At 36.7% G+C, this 17193-nt stretch overlaps 1 protein-coding gene across 1 annotated transcript in view; it reads right to left on the minus strand.

Annotated features, from left to right (window-relative positions):
• Window positions 1-772: 772 nt before the first annotated feature.
• LOC137648351 (streptococcal hemagglutinin-like) overlaps window positions 773-17193 on the minus strand; it is a 34733-nt gene continuing 18312 nt past the window's right edge. Inside the window, exon 6 of the mRNA XM_068381279.1 lies at window positions 773-1162. Coding sequence (XP_068237380.1) covers window positions 773-1162 — 390 coding nt within the window. The remainder of the gene's footprint in view (window positions 1163-17193) is intronic.

The following is a 17193-nucleotide window of genomic DNA, read 5'->3' on the forward strand; positions in this document are numbered from 1 at the left end:
GGAAACTTGGCTATAAATCTAAAAACAATTTATCTAAAAACATTTTATCCCAAATATAAGATTTAAAAAAAGGAAACTTGGCTATAAATCTAAAAACAATTTATCTAAAAACATTTTATCCCAAATATAAGAATTTTGAAAAAGAAAACTTGGCTATAAATATAAAAACAATTTATCTAAAAACATTTTATCCCAAATATAAGATTTTAAAAAAGGAAACTTGGCTATAAATCTAAAAACAATTTATCTAAAAACATTTTATCCCAAATATAAGAATTTTGAAAAAGGAAACTTGGCTATAAATATAAAAACAATTTATCTAAAAACATTTTATCCCAAATATAAGATTTAAAAAAAGGAAACTTGGCTATAAATCTAAAAACAATTTATCTAAAAACATTTTATCCCAAATATAAGAATTTTGAAAAAGGAAACTTGGCTATAAATATAAAAACAATTTATCTAAAAACATTTTATCCCAAATATAAGATTTAAAAAAAGGAAACTTGGCTATAAATCTAAAAACAATTTATCTAAAAACATTTTATCCCAAATATAAGAATTTTGAAAAAGGAAGCTTGGCTATAAATATAAAAACAATTTATCTAAAAACATTTTATCCCAAATATAAGATTTAAAAAAAGGAAACTTGGCTATAAATCTAAAAACAATTTATCCCGAATAAAAGATTTTAAAAAAGAAAACTTGGCTATAAATCTAAAAACAATTTATCCCTAATATAAGATTTTGAAAAAAGCTATTTTATATTACCTCAAGCAGTGCCAAGCACATCCACAAGCACATTAAAAGCAGGGGCGTAACACAAGCAGCTTTTGAGAGCGCTTTGTATTGAAGGAAATCTTCGCTTACGCTCCTCCGAACAGCTCGCTCGGAATAGCTCCCAAGGTTGATGTAACGGGACTCTGGCCGGAGACTTCGACTGGAGACCCTGGCTAGAGTGCTGGAGGGGTTGATCGACGAATACGGACCATTTTAATCTCTTCGCGTTCGGTTTTCGGTCTGTCATTTCTTCTTCTTCTTCTTCTTCTTTTTCTTCTTCTGCTTCTGCTTCTTCTACTTCTACTTCTTCTTCTTCTTCTTCTTTTTCTTCTTCTGCTTCTTCTACTTCTACTTCTTCTTCTTCCTCTTCTTCTTCTCCATTCTTTGTTTTCTATCTTGTGGTGTCATTTAATGTCTTCGCATTCGGATTTCAGTCTGTCATTTCTTCTTTTTCTTCTTCTTCTTCTTTTTCATCTTCTTCTTCTACTTCTTCTTCATCTTCTTCATTTCTCCCCTTCTTTTTTCTATCTTGTGCTATCATTTCTTCCTTTCTTTTTTCTCTTTTGTATTATCATTTACTCTCTTCGCATTCGGATTTCAGTCTGTCCTTTCTCTTCTTCTTCTTCTTCTTCTTCTTCTTCTTCTTCTTCTTCTTCTTCTTCAGTTGTAGTCTTCATTTCTCCCTTCTTTATTTTCTACCTTGTAGTGTAATTTTTTTCTGAAATAAAGATTATTATTATTATCATTATTATTATTTCTCCTTTGTGTTGTTATTTCAACCTTCTTTTTTCTTTCTTTTTGTCTCATTTCTCCTTTCTTTTTTTTCTCTTTTATTTTATCATTTTTTCCTTCTTTTTTCTCTTATCATTTATTTAAGTGTTATTTTTCCATCTCTTTCTTTCCTCTTAGATGCATTTTCTTTCTTTTCATTTCCCCATTATTCAGATATTCTGTCTTTTCTCATTTAGTTAATCTTCTATTCATTTTTTTCTCCATTTGCCAAATATAGTAAAATTATTCAAAACAATTGATTTCTTTAAAGAGAAAAAAAAACTGAATTTCAAACTATATTAATGTAGTATTTTATGTTTTAAACTTCTAGTTTGAATATGTAATTAACAGATTTTTTTATGCAAATTATATATATATATATATATATATATATACATATATATATATATATATATATATATATATATATACATATATATATATGTATATATATAATATATATATATACACATATGGATATATATATATGTATGGTATATATACATATATATGTACATATATATATATATATATATATATATATATATATATATATATATATATATATATATATATATATATATATATATTGTATATACTGTATACATATATATACATATATATATATATATATATATATATATATATATGTATATATATATACTGTATACATACTGTATACATACTGTATATATGTAATATATACATATATATATATATATAATGTGTATATATATACATATATATATATACATTCAACCATTCTTTTTCATGAGGAAATAATAGGGACAAACGTCGTTTTATTTTTTTCAATAGACCTTAAACTATAACAAGATGTATTTTTCAATCTTAGCGGACTAGTTTAAAGGCCGCTCGTGAATGGCAGGGGCAAGGGACAGTTACACTGCCCTATCGAGTAGGACAATGTCCTAGAGACTGACCATATATACATATGATCAGCACCCAAGCCCCCTCTCCACTCAAGCTAGGACCAAGGAGGGCCAGGCAATCCCTCAACCCCCACATCCTTATCTCACAAGGATGGTGAGGTTACAGCGACCAAAGAAACTTGCGAGTTTGAGCTGGACTCGAGCCTCGGTCTGACGTTCACCAGTCAGGGAAGTGACTACATCGGTATTTAAGAAGTCAGATCACTGTGTAGAAGAATATACCTAAACCTTGAAAGATATACACAGATTCATTGTAAGAGCCCGTGTCGGGCCGAAAAACCAAGTCTATCTTTAAGAAATGAAATTCATTATTCAAAGGCTAACTACGAAAGATTAAAAAATGAAAGGCATTAGAGTTGCTGCCACATTTACTTACGCCTCGTCAACGTTTTCCATAAAAGGGGTTCATGATCTTGTAGATGTGGCATATGGCTTTGTACCGTTGCCATATTTATTGGTGTATTGAACGACCGTGGATCTGTGTGATGAGAAATGTGGCACCACCGCTTATCATTGGGTTGTGCTGTTGCCATATCTATCCACATACTAAACGACCATGGATCTACATTATGAGAAATGTGGCACGCACCACTGTTTATCGCTGTCTTGCACTGTTGCCATATCCACACGTGTATTAAACGATACTAGATCTGTGTGATGAGAAATGTGGCATCGCCGCTTATCTTTGGGTTGGACTGTTGCCATATCTACCCATGTACTATACGACCATGGCTCTGGGTTATGGGAAATGTGGCACCACTGCTTACCATTGGCTTGCTCTGTTGACATATTCACCCGTGTACTAAATTATCCTAAATCTGTGTTATGAGAAAAGTGGCACCACTGGTTATCATTGGCTTGTACTGTTGCCATATCTACACATGAACTAAACGACCATGGATTTGCGCTTTGAGAAATGTGGCACCACTGCTTATCACTGGCTTGCACTGTTGCCACATCTACCCATGTACTAAACGAGCATGGATAGGCATTATGAGAAAAGTAGCAAAGCTGCTTATTATTGCCAAGTCTCGATCCTTTGTATCCAGACTATAGGCAACATACAGTACTTGTATAAGAGTGTCCTTACCGTCATTTTGGACATAATCCCTTTACTAGACTGAATGTTAGATTTTGTTCAAAATCCCTTGGCTAGACTAAAGTTAGATTTTGTTCAAAATCCCTTAGTTAAACCGAAGTTACATTTTGTTCAAAATCCCTTGGCTAGACTGAAGTTAGATATTGTTCAAAATACCTTGGCTAGACCGAAGTTAGATTTTGTTCAAAACCCTCTGGGTAGACTAAAGTAAGATTTTGTTTAAAATCCTTTAGCTAAGCTTAAGTTAGATTTTTTCAAAATACCTTGACCAGGCTTAAGTTAGATTTTGTTCAAAATCCCTTAGCTAGGCTTAAGTTAGATTTTGTTCAAAATTCCTTGGCTAGACCGAAGTTGGATTTTGTTCAAAACCCTCTGGCTAGACTGAAGTAAGATTTTGTTCAACATTCCTTGGCTAGACCGAAGTTAGATTTTGTTCAAAACCCTCTGGCTAGACTGAAGTATGATTTTGTTCAAAATCCCTTGGCTAGACTGAAGTTAGATTTTGTTTAAAATTCCTTAGCTAGGCTTAAAATATATTTTGTTCAAAACCCCTTAACCAGGCTTAAGTTAGATTTTGTTCAAAATCCCTTATCTAGACTGAAGTTACATTTTGTTCAAAATCCCTTGGCTAGACTGAAGTTAGATTTTGTTCAACTCTCATATGCGCTTGGTATATGATAGCTGGAACAAGGATACACCACTTTTCATAATATGAAGCGAGTACTTAGACTACACTTTCTATCAATTATACATGTACTCGGCGTAAGAAAGGTGTGGCACGCAATAACCCCCCCCCCTCTCTCTCTCTCTCTCTCTGGGACGAATCTGTATTCAACCCCCAGTCCATTTCAGCCGCCACATCCGAGACAATTTATCTACAGCGTGTAGACGTCATTTGTTTTCATGCTTCGAGATGCGCAGGTGATTTCGACGGAATTTTTATGAGTGTGATACCAGCGTATTTAAAGGTGTTCCAGAGGCCCTATCGAGCGCTTTGCAACTACGCCCGCCTTTCCTGCATGACAAGTGGGTTAGGTTGGTCACCACTGGTCGCCAGTTCGCGCGCAATGGCTGCATATAAATTCGACTTATCGAGGCACGCATGCGCGTGAGGTATGCCACGTATGGCACAATAAAGAGGTTCTGTATATACCCGTATGGTGAGGCTAGGTATAGGAGGTATGGGGGAGGGGAGGGGGGGTTATAGAGGGCCCCTGTCATGCATGACGTCACGCCCAGTCGGAGGAGGCCGGCGGGCTGGCTACAAGCGGCTTCCAGCTGCTCACTCGGGCGTCACACATGACCTTGCCAGGTCACCACCGAATCCACCCCCACCAGGTGAGTCTCTCGCGCTTTTGCATACTCTTCCTACAATCCCTCCCGCTTCTCTTATTCCCTCCGTTTATCCACTTACTTCCTATTTCCCTTTCCTTCGTAGTCGTCTCTTCGGCTGCTACAGCGTTTCACTTGCGTTCTCAAAAAGCTGGAAGAAAAATGCGTGTTACAATTCTCATTTGCATTTCAACCTTAAAACGCTCACGGAAGTAGAGAGAGAGAGAGAGAGAGAGAGAGAGAGAGAGAGAGAGAGAGAGAGAGAGAGAAATTTGCGTGCGTGGACTGTAACAGAAAGACGACAAACAAACACGAGTGCAAGGACTTAGCTGAGGCCTTTGTTCTGCAATGGACTAGTAAGCGGGTGATGATCATAATAATGATATATATATATATATATATATGTGTGTGTGTGTGTGTATTTAAATATGTGTATATATATATATATATATATATATATATATATATATATATATATATATATATATATATATTAGATAGATAGATAGCCATTAGAACCACTAGGGTCCCTTCCTGCCCCGTTCGTCATGTAGAAGGACCATTGCGGATAGCCGAAATACCAGTGGGTCTTCCCGGAGTCGGTGGTTCTACTTTCGCTAATTTATTTCGGAAGAGAAAGTACGAAGCTTTCTCTCCAAGGAGGAGGAGGAGGAGGAGGAGGAGGAGGAGGACTCCTTTGGTCAAGGAATTCGCTGGCTAAGTCTGTTCCTGGTCTCTCTCTCTCTCTCTCTCTCTCTCTCTCTCTCTCTCTCTCTGTGTTTCTTGGCCTTATTGAATACGCCTCTCTCTCTCTCTCTCTCTCTCTCTCTCTCTCTCTCTCTCTCTCTCTCTCTCTCTCTCTCTCGTCTGTTTCGTGGTCTTATTGAATACGCCTCTCTCTCTCTCGTGGCCTTATTGAATACGCCTCTCTCTCTCTCTCTCTCTCTCTCTCTCTCCTCGTCTCTCTCTCTCTCTCTCTCTCTCTCTCTCTCTGTGTTTCTTGGCCTTATTGAATACGCCTCTCTCTCTCTCTCTCTCTCTCTCTCTCTCTCTCGGCCTTATTGAATACACCTCTCTCTCTCTCTCTCTCTCTCTCTCTCTCTCTCTCTCTCTCTCTCTCTCTCTCTCTCTCTCTCTCTCTCTCTCTCCCTCTGTGAATGTGTGTCTTTCTTGGCCTTATTGAATACGCCTGTCTCTCTCTCTCTCTCTCTCTCTCTCTCTCTCTCTCTCTCTCTTGTCTGTTTCGTGGCTTTATTGAATACGCCTCTCTCTCTCTCTCTCTCTCTCTCTCTCTCTCTCTCTCTCTCTCTCTCTCTCTCTCTCTCTCTCTCTCTCTGTAAATGTGTGTCTGTTTCTTGGCCTTATTGAATACGCTCTCTCTCTCTCTCTCTCTCTCTCTCTCTCTCTCTTCTCTCTCTCTCTCTCTCTCTTCTCTCTCTCTCTCTCTCTCTCTCTCAATATAACTAATCAATTGATATATGAGATGTAATCTCTAAAGAATATAACAATACATTAAGATATTATTTCTTTATTTTTTCATAATTATCAAATAAATAAGAGCATGACCAAACCATCTCCATCTACCCCTCACCATGATCTCATCTACAGTACATATGACACTCGAGTAATTTCTATTTTATAGGTAATGTCTTAAGAATATTGTGTTTTTTCATTTAAGCCTTTATGTATTTTTTGAGAAATCAAGAACTAAATTAATAATTATTGTATTCCCAGATTAAAATCATCGAATAGATATTTTAAATCATAATAAATAAGACGAAGGATTAAATATCGGAGAAACAGAAAGTTATCTGAGATCTTATATTTAATATTTAATTTGTTAATCAAAAGTATAAAACCTTATGATAAAATATATTCAATGTTGTGGTGGTCTACGTGTATAACGTCCCTGACGGGTAATCGCCAGACTGGGGTTCGAGTCCCGCTCAAACTCGTTAGCTTCTTTGGCTGTTGCAACCTCACCATCCTTCTGAGCTAAGGATGGTGAGTTGGGGAGCCTGTATGTCTACCTGCTGTGTCATCGGTTGCCACTGCCTGGCCCTCCCTGGTCCCAGCTTGGGTGGAGAGGGACTTGGGCTGTGATCATATGTATATGTGGTCAGTCTCTAGGGCATTGTCCTTTGCTTCTGCCATTCATGAGAGGCCTTTAAACCTTTAAAAATCACTTCATTTTAAACCATGACTTTTATCTAGTTTTTAATATTTCCCAAATCATTGCAACGATTAATTATCTATTGGTGAAATTAAAAACAAAATTATTATTATTATTATTATTACTAGCCAAGCTACAACCTTAGTTGGAAAAGCAAGATGCTATAAGGCCAAGGGCTCCAGTAGGGGAAAATAGCCCAGTGAGGAAAGGAAATAAGGAAACAAACAAATGATGAGAATAAATTAACAATAAATCATTCTAAAAGCAGTAAAAACGTCAAATTAGATATGTCCTATATAAACTATAAACAACATCAAAAACAGATATGTTATATATAAACTATAAACAACGTCAAAAACAGATATGTCATATATAAACTATAAACAACGTCAAAAACAGATATGTCCTATATAAACTATAAACAACGTCAAAAACAGATATGTCCTATATAAACTATAAACAACGTCAAAAACAGATATGTCCTATATAAACTATAAACAACGTCAAAAACAGATATGTCCTATATTAACTATAAACAACGTCAAAAACAGATAAGTCCTATATAAACTATAAACAACGTCAAAAACAGATATGTCCTATATAAACTATAAACAACGTCAAAAACAGATATGTCCTATATAAACTATAAACAACGTCAAAAACAGATATGTCCTATATTAACTATAAACAACGTCAAAAACAGATATGTCCTATATTAACTATAAACAACGTCAAAAACAGATAAGTCCTATATAAACTATAAACAACGTCAAAAACAGATATGTCCTATATAAACTATAAACAACGTCAAAAACAGATATGTCCTATATAAACTATAAACAACGTCAAAAACAGATATGTCCTATATTAACTATAAACAACGTCAAAAACAGATAAGTCCTATATAAACTATAAACAACGTCAAAAACAGATATGTCCTATATAAACTATAAACAACGTCAAAAACAGATATGTCCTATATTAACTATAAACAACGTCAAAAACAGATATGTCCTATATAAACTATAAACAACGTCAAAAACAGATATGTCCTATATAAACTATAAACAACGTCAAAAACAGATATGTCCTATATAAACTATAAACAACGTCAAAAACAGATATGTCCTATATAAACTAAAAACAACGTCAAAAACAGATATGTCCTATATAAACTATTAACAACGTCAAAAACAGATATGTCCTATATAAACTATAAACAACATCAAAAACAGATATGTCATATATAAACTATAAAAAGACTCATGTCAGCCTGGTCAACATAAAAACATTTGGTCCAACTTTGAACTTTTGAAGTTCTACTGATTCAACTTCCCGATTAGGAAGATCATTCCACAACTTGGTCACAGCTGGAATAAAACTGATGATAAGTTAATTTTATGCTTATACTTATACTTATGAAAAATAGAAATTCCCCACGGACGTCTCGTCTGTCACGGTCTCCTCCTAGTCAAGACTTGAGTCAGCTCCTCGACTATGCGATTTCAATAAGCATTTTCTTAGCCCAGCGCTAGTTTTTCCTAGCAGGAATTAACTACTAGTATGCGGCCTTTGACTAGCCATGTGTCACGCATGGCTAGCAAGAGATTGAGCGTGCTCACGCGTTTGCGTAAGTAGACGCAGATGGTAAAAACTCTTAGATAGAGAGAACAATTTTCAAGAGGTCGCTGCAACCTCACCATCCTTGCGAGCTAAGGATGGGGGGTTTTGGGGGGAGCCTATAGGTCTATCTGCTGAGTCATCGGCAGCCATTGCCTGGCCCTCCTTGGTCCTAGCTTGGGTGGAGAGGGGGCTTGGACGTTTATCATAAGTTTATATGGTCAGTCTCTAGGGCATTGTCCTGCTTGATAGGGCAATGTCACTGTCCCTTGCCTCTGCCATTCATGAGTGACATTTAAGCCTTTAAACCCACTGCAGTAGACTGTTTACCAGGTACGGAATTAACAGCTCATTGGGTCAGCTTATGGACACACCAACAAACTAGAGTAGCACTCAGTAGAGCGCAGACCTCCGCCGTGGCAGCTTATTTCTTGGCCTCTTGGACGTATTGGTCGTCCTTGACCTTGACCTTTGACCTTCCAAAATTTGACCATTTCCAGCTCTTTACATAACCGTTTAAAATCCCTGCAAGTTTCATTACTTTACGATTGTGATTGTTGCAGTATGGTTGATGACCAGAATTTGACCTTTTGCTTGACCTTGACCTTGGTTTCGACCTTGACCTTCGACTTTAACATGTATTAATTGGCTTGGATTTTCATACACTAAAATATGAACCAAGTTTGAAGTCTATGTGACAACGATGTCCGAACTTATGGCTGATTACGTGAATGGAACATTTGACCTTGACCTTTAACCTTGACCTTCCTAAATTTAATCATTTCCAGCTTCAGCTTTTTACATAACAGTTATTCCATGCAAGTTTCATTATTCTACGATTAAAATTTATGGCCAGGAAGCTATTCACAAACAAACACACACACACACAATACACAAACAGGCGGTAAAACCTAACCTCCTTCCAACTTCGTTGGCGGAAGTAACAAACAAATAAAGTAGAGATGTGAAGACACAAGCAAAACCTGAGCAAAGTAAATTGTGGAGCAATGAAGCAAAAGAACTGAAGACTGGCGAAGAAGTATATTTAAAAACTGACTGATTTCCATAATCTGGAGTCACAACATTTTTACATGTGCCCTCAGAGCATTACATGTAAAGTTAGTGTTTAGGGGTGGGGGTGGGGGGGGGGGGTGTTGTCTAGAGATCGCACGCGCTCGCGCCTGGCGTCTGAACAGACACGAATTTAGCACAACAGCAGGAAATACTGGAGGGAAGTGTGTGGCGGAATAAGTAAGTGAGATCATGAATGAAGACTCATCTTCTTGCTTCGCTGATACTGGGGCTTGTAGCATCCTGCTTTTCCTATTAGGGTTGTAGCTGAGCTAGTAGTAGTAGTAGTAGTAGTAGTGGTAGTAGTAGTAGTAGTAGTAGTAGTAGTAATAAGAGACTGCTGAGAGGAGGGTTAGCATAAATTTATGAAATAATGCTCTCAATTCCACATCCTGCTAGCAAAGGCTGATACTGGGGCTTGCAGCATCCTGCTTTTCCTATTAGGGTTGTAGCTTAGCTAGTAGTAGTAGTAGTAGTAGTGGTAGTAGTATTAGTAGTAGTAATAAGAGACTGGTGAGAGAAGGGTTAGTTTAATTTTATGAAATATTACTCTCAATTCCACATCCTGCTAGCAAATGAAAATTTGAATGTATTACCTTATATTTATATATATATATATATATATATATATATATATATACATATATATATATATATATATATATATATATATATATATATATATTTATTTATTTGTTTATATATATATATATATATATATATATATATATATATATATATATATATATATATATGTATATTCAACAATTCCTACTCCAACCTCTTTTCCTAACTACAGCCCGCCTGTTTCGGCAATTTGTGGGATATTGTGGTTTCCGAGAGTACCTCTCTCGGTACCCCCTCTCACCAGGTTATGACAACTCCCTCCCTCCCTAACCTGGGTTTGGGGTGAGACTGTGTAGACATAGGTCTGGCAAAGCCGTGGAGAGCATGACTGACAGGAATCAAATATAAATTTATATATATATATATATATATATATATATATATATATATATATATATACAGTATATATATATATATATATATATATATATATATTATATATATTATATATATATTATATATATATATATTATATTTATATATATATATATATATATATATATATATATATATATATATATATATATATATTCCATGTTGGAGCCTCTGGGCTTATAACATCCTGCTTTTCCAACTAGGGTTGTAGCTTAGCAAGTAATAGTAATAATAATATAGCCTATGTATAATATCTTCTTTACTCCAGTCATAAATTGTCAACAGCCCATTGTGAACAATTCCTTACTGATAGTGAAAGAAGAAATCACAATATTTAAGACATTTATTGACTATTTTGCCTTGTTACAATTATAACTTATGTATCCTATACGTGTCCCGTCAAAGGGCACGAAATTACAGTAAGAATTCAGTAATTTTGTAATTAGATTGTATTTTGTGGTCAGTGACTACTTTCCTCTTGGTAAGGGTAGAAGAGACGAGCTATGCTAAGCCGATCTTCTAGGAGGAGGATACTCTAAAATCAAACCACTGTTCTCTTCTCTTGGGTAGTGCCATAGCCTCTGTACCATGGTCTTTCACTGTCTTGGGTTAGAGTTCTCATGCTTAAGGGTACACTCGGGCACACTATTCTACCTTACTTCTCTTCCTCGTGTTTTGTTCAAGTATTTATAGTTTATATAGGAAATATTTATTTCAATGTTACTGTTCTTAAAATATTTTATTTTTCCTGTTTCCTTTCCTCACTGGGCTATTTTCCCTGTTGGAGCTCCTGGGCATAGCATCCAGCTTTTCCAACTAGGGTTGTAGCTTAGAAAATGATAATAGTAATAGTAATAATAATAATGATGATAAGGATAATTATAATAATAATAATAATAATAATAATTATTATTATTATTATTATTATTATTATTATTTCTGAAAGTCGTCAAACTCACACCATCCCCTTCTTGTCTCATACAAATAATTACCTCATTTATTCCTCTTTCACTCTTTTTTCCTCTTTCAATAAAAAAAATGGCGTTTCATAAATCAAGGTCACCAACGCTCCTTTACGAAACCTTAAAATCCTATCGCCATGACAAAACACTCATTTAAGGTTTTAAAGGTCGCTCATGAATGGCAGAGGCAAGGGTCAGTGACATTGCCCTATCAAAGAGAACAATTCCCTAGAGACTGACCACATATACATATGATTAGCGCCCAAGCCCCTCTCCACCCAAGCTAGGACCAAGGAGAGCCAGGCAATGGCTTCTGATAGCTAAGCAGGTAGACCTAAAGGCTCCCACAAACCCCCCTCCACCTCCATCCTTAGCTCACAAGGATGGTGTGGTTGCAGCGACCAAAGAAACAAACGAGTTTGAGCGGGAATCGAACCCCAGTCTGGCGTTCACCAGTCAGGGACGTTACCACATCGGCCACCACAACATTGAATAATTTTACCCTTGAGAAATTACACGTAAACATGTATGTATGTATGTATGTACGTGGTTGCGCCCCCCCCCCCCTTCCCCGTCATTTTCTGCTTTTGCCTGACAATTTGTCTACCAAAGCCCAACCGGAATTGACAGCCTCGCAAATGACAGCTCAGCATTTCATGACTCAGCCATCGCTATTCAAAATAGGCCCTTTGTCGAAGCAGCTGTCCAATCGTATACCAATTTGCCATCTGCCTCCTCACCGTCTGCTCTAGATTTCTTTTTATATTATTATTATTATTATTATTATTATTATTATTTTTATTATTATTATTATCATTATTATTATTATTACTTGCTAAGCTCCAACCCTATTTGGAAAAACAGGATGCTATAAGCCCAGTGGGCCTAACAGGGAAAATAGCCCAGTGAGGAAAGGAAACGAGAAATAATAAAATATTTTAAGATCAGTAACAAAATCATCGTAAATCTTTCAAAAATAAACTATAAAAACTTTAACAAAACAAGAGAAAGAGAAATTAGATAGACTAGAGTGCCCGAGTGTACCCTCAAGCAAGAGAACTCTAACCCAAGACAGTGAAAGACCATTGTACAGAGGCTATGGCACCACCCAAGACAGTGAAAGACCATTGTACAGAGGCTATGGCACCACCCAAGACTAGAGAACAATGATTTTATTTCGTAGTGTCCTTCTCCTAGAAGAGCTGCTTACCATAGCTAAAGAGTCTCTTCTACCCTTACCAAGAGGAAAGTAGCCACTGAATAATTAAAGTGCAGTAGTTAACCCCTTGAGAGGAGAAGGATTTTTTTTAAACCAAACCATCCTTATGTCAACACTGGTGCCACGTAACAGGCAACAGGCGTTAAAGGTTGTGATAGCCTACTGGTAACGTCTCTGCCTGGCGTTCTGCTGGATTGGGGTTCAAAACTCTTTCTAACTTGAAAGTGTCTTGTAGTGTCTGCAACCTCACCATCCTTGTGAGATAAGAATATGGTGTTTGTGGGAGCCTATAGGTCTACCTGCTGAGTCATCAGAAACTATTGTCTGGCCTTCCCTGGTCCTAGGGCATTTTAGGGCTAGGGCATTGTCACTATCCCTTTGCCTCTGCCATTCATAGGCCACCTTTAAACCTTAAAAGAGAATTAGAGACTTGGTGTAGCTCTCTTAACAAAATATGTCAGATGTCAGCTGAGGGAAAATTGTATCCAATACCCTAGATATTATTATTATTATTACTAACCAAGCTACAACCCTAGTTGGGAAAGCAAGATGCTATAAGCCCAAGGGCTCCAACAGGGAAAATAGCCCAGTTAGGAAAGGAAATAAGTAAATGATGAGAATGAATTAACAATAAATCATTCTAAAAACAGTAACAATGTCAAAACAGATATGTCCTATATAAACTATTAACAACGTCAAAAACAGATATGTCATATATAAAGTATAAAAAAGACTCGTGTCAGCCTGGTCAACATAAAAACATTTGCTCCAACTTTGAACTTTTGAAGTTCTACTGATTCAACCACCCGATTAGGAAGATCATTCCACAACTTGGTAACAGCTGGAACAAAACTTCTAGAATGCTGTGTAGTATTGAGCCTCATGATGGAGAAGGCCTGGCTATTAGAATTAACTGCCTGCCTAGTATTACGAACAGGATAGAATTGTCCAGGGAGATCTGAATGTAAAGGATGGTCAGAGTTATGAAAAATCTTATGCAACATGCATAATGAACTAATTGAACGACGGTGCCAGAGATTAATATCTAGATCAGGAATAAGAAATTTAATAGACCGTAATTTGGTCAAAGATTTAGGATCACTATTCCTGCCATTCCTCTCTAGAGAACCCATTCTAAAGTAATGACAGCATGCCTAGAAGACGTTTTCAAGAATTTAGAATCAGAAAATGTAGTAATTAATATCATTGGGAAAACCATAGCAACTTAAGATTAGCAGATGACATAGTTCTGTTTAGAGAATCATGGGAGGAATTGCAAAAGATGATAGAAGATTTGAATAGAGAAAGAAGCAATAGGACTGAAAGTGGATATGAGTAAAACCGAGATCATTTTCAGCGAAAATGCAGACTGGCAACAAATAAGAGTTATGGACAAACCTCTACCAAAACCATCTTTCTTTACAGTTGTGTTAGGAGCAAGTCGAGGAATAATACTAATAAAGATATCCTGTTTAGATTTGACATTGGTTCGACTCGGAGGAAATTGAACTTTATATATCTGCAAATCAAAGGTCGACATCAAAAGTACATCGATGTAACGAGAGAGAGAGAGAGAGAGAGAGAGAGAGAGAGAGAGAGAGAGAGAAGATTATATTAAGCATGAATGGCGTGGGGAAGCTGTAAAGCTACGAATTGAAAGGAAGGTTTAACAGAGTAAAGTCGATCCACTGAAGATTAGTAATGTTTCTCCTAGGAGAGAGAGAGAGAGAGAGAGAGAGAGAGAGAGAGAGAGAGAGAGAGAGAGAGAGAGAGAGAGACTATTATTAACACTACGTGTTTGATCTAATGGGGTGATTTTGGGGGAGATGAGAGAGAGAGATAAGATTGAGTGAAGAAAGACGGAGAGAGAGAGAGAGAGAGAGAGAGAGAGAGAGAGAGAGAGAGAGAGAGCCTGTTCACAAGAGATATTCAGACAGATAGACAGACGTAAAAGCAAATGAGCTTCTTATAAAATGCCAACAGTTCACTTCATATGGTTTACTGTAGCTGCTACCCCTTTTTAGCTTTCTGCTACATTTCCGTTACAGCTTCTTTTCCCTTTTCTGGCAGTCCAACTTCTTTTATTTTTTACTTCATAGATTATCTGAATAGTCTCCTAATCCCATTGTCTGGCCACATGGCCCAAATCCAATAAATGAATCCATAAATCTATCTGAAATATATGATTCTTTTTCTGTCAATAATTTTCAAAACCACAGCTGTTTCAGGCTTTCTTAACATGGCTCTTCGTCAGGGCTACAGTGGAATTAGGCTACAGTTCATTATCAAAGCTGTGTAGGTGAAAATAAAAAAGAAATAGAATATATCAAAGCTATGCATTCACTAAACAAGTTTGAATAAATCGAAATTATGAGATTGTTTGGGATTTTTGATAGATAGAAACTCTGAGATTAATTTCGAAGTACAAGGATGATCCTTCGCAGTTTTTTACAGGACTGCGTAACCGATTCCAGTATCTGGCCCATTTTCCTGTGAAGTACAAGGCTATAACAGTAGGATGCCTCCTCTTCAGGCCTATCATCACTTATCTGCTGGTACCTATACCCTAAGGCTTTCTCACCCCTTCAGAAAATCTGCCCTTTTAAACTCAGCTGGTCCACGGTTCGAATCCCCTAATAGCAGCGCTCAACCTCGATAGTTTATTTCAGTGTCTGTAACCTCACCATCCTTGTGAGGTACGGATGGGGAGTTTGTGGGAGCCTATAACTCCACCTGCTGAGTCATCAGCATCCATTGCCTGTTCTTCCCTGGTCTTAGCTTGCTTAGAGAGGGGCCTTGGGTGCTGATAATATGTATATAAGGTCAGCCTGTAGGGCATTATCCTGCTAGGGCATTTTCACTGTCCATTGCCTATGCCATTCATGAGTGACCTTTAAATCTTTTAAACCTTATGGTCTCAGGGCTTCAGCATTCTCTCTTTAAGGAAGTAACTTCTGTACTCTTTTCTCTAATGGGGTACAGGACCCCACTATCGCAACGGGTTCAAGCGTAGCCTCCATGAGGCTATGCTAGGTGGCCACGGTTTAACGCCTCGTCTTCAGTGCTATGCTATCCTTACTACAGTAGGTTAGGCTGTTTTGAGCAAGCCTAAACAGCCCAGAAGAAGCGACAGCAACCCGTTGCTTCTGAAGTCTACTGAAGTCACGAAACAAACAAATATCCCTAACAGAAAACGTATTCGCCTTGGTGGAGGTCCGAAGCGACTTGCAAAATCACGAAACAAGAGAAGAAGAAACTAAAGGCTAGCAATTTTCCGATATCCTTTAACCCTTCTTGTTCTTGTTCTATTTCTTCTTATTCTTTTTCTCAAAGCAGTGGAAGGTTTCAATATCGACAACAATGTGATCAGTCTGTGCTTGCATTTTCAGACTAAGAAATACTCGCATTATAATTTGCCATTAAAACATGAGTACAGTTAGACTTAACTAAGTAAAGAATTGACTGGTATACCTTTTTTCAGATACTCAGTATCCTTTTTATACTCACATTATATATATATATATATATATATATATATATATATATATATATATATATATATATATATATATATATATATATATATATATAAATGTTCGCAGTTTTCCGGAGTCGTGAAAATTTACACCTCTCTCCGGGGTACACCCAAAGCGACCGGAAGTACACTAACACTCTCGTATCCCCCGAGGAGAGAGAGAGAGAGAGAGAGAGAGAGAGAGAGAGAGAGAGAACCACCTGACTCAGCTACGCAAGTTGACCTTGACAACCAATTGATTAAACATGGCCTGCAGTTAATGATGTATCTACGGTTGCTCTCTCTCTCTCTCTCTCTCTCTCTCTCTCTCTCTCTCTCTCTCTCTCTCTCTCTCTCTCTCTCTAAGTCATTCTTCAATTAATTGGGTTTCATATCAGGAAATATAGCAAAAGGAAAAACTTTTATAATTTATAACGGAGATGTAAACCTATGTCAATATTTTCTTAATCCCAAGAAACGTTTTATGTCTATTCGTTTTTCCTGTCAAAAAAACACTAAATTACCAAATAAGAATAATAAAAGCTTAGCTAAACAGTTCGTTAATCCCAAACAGGAAATAATAGAATAAAAACCAACACAAAGAATAAAGAAATAATCCTTTGTCGTTTTTAAGCAAAGCTATACAATCCCTAGTCCCATGTCTTCCTTCCCGTCTCCACACTCCACCCGCTTTGATACC

This window comes from Palaemon carinicauda, chromosome 10 (genome assembly GCF_036898095.1).
Source record: "Palaemon carinicauda isolate YSFRI2023 chromosome 10, ASM3689809v2, whole genome shotgun sequence".
Lineage (NCBI taxonomy): Eukaryota > Metazoa > Arthropoda > Malacostraca > Decapoda > Palaemonidae > Palaemon > Palaemon carinicauda.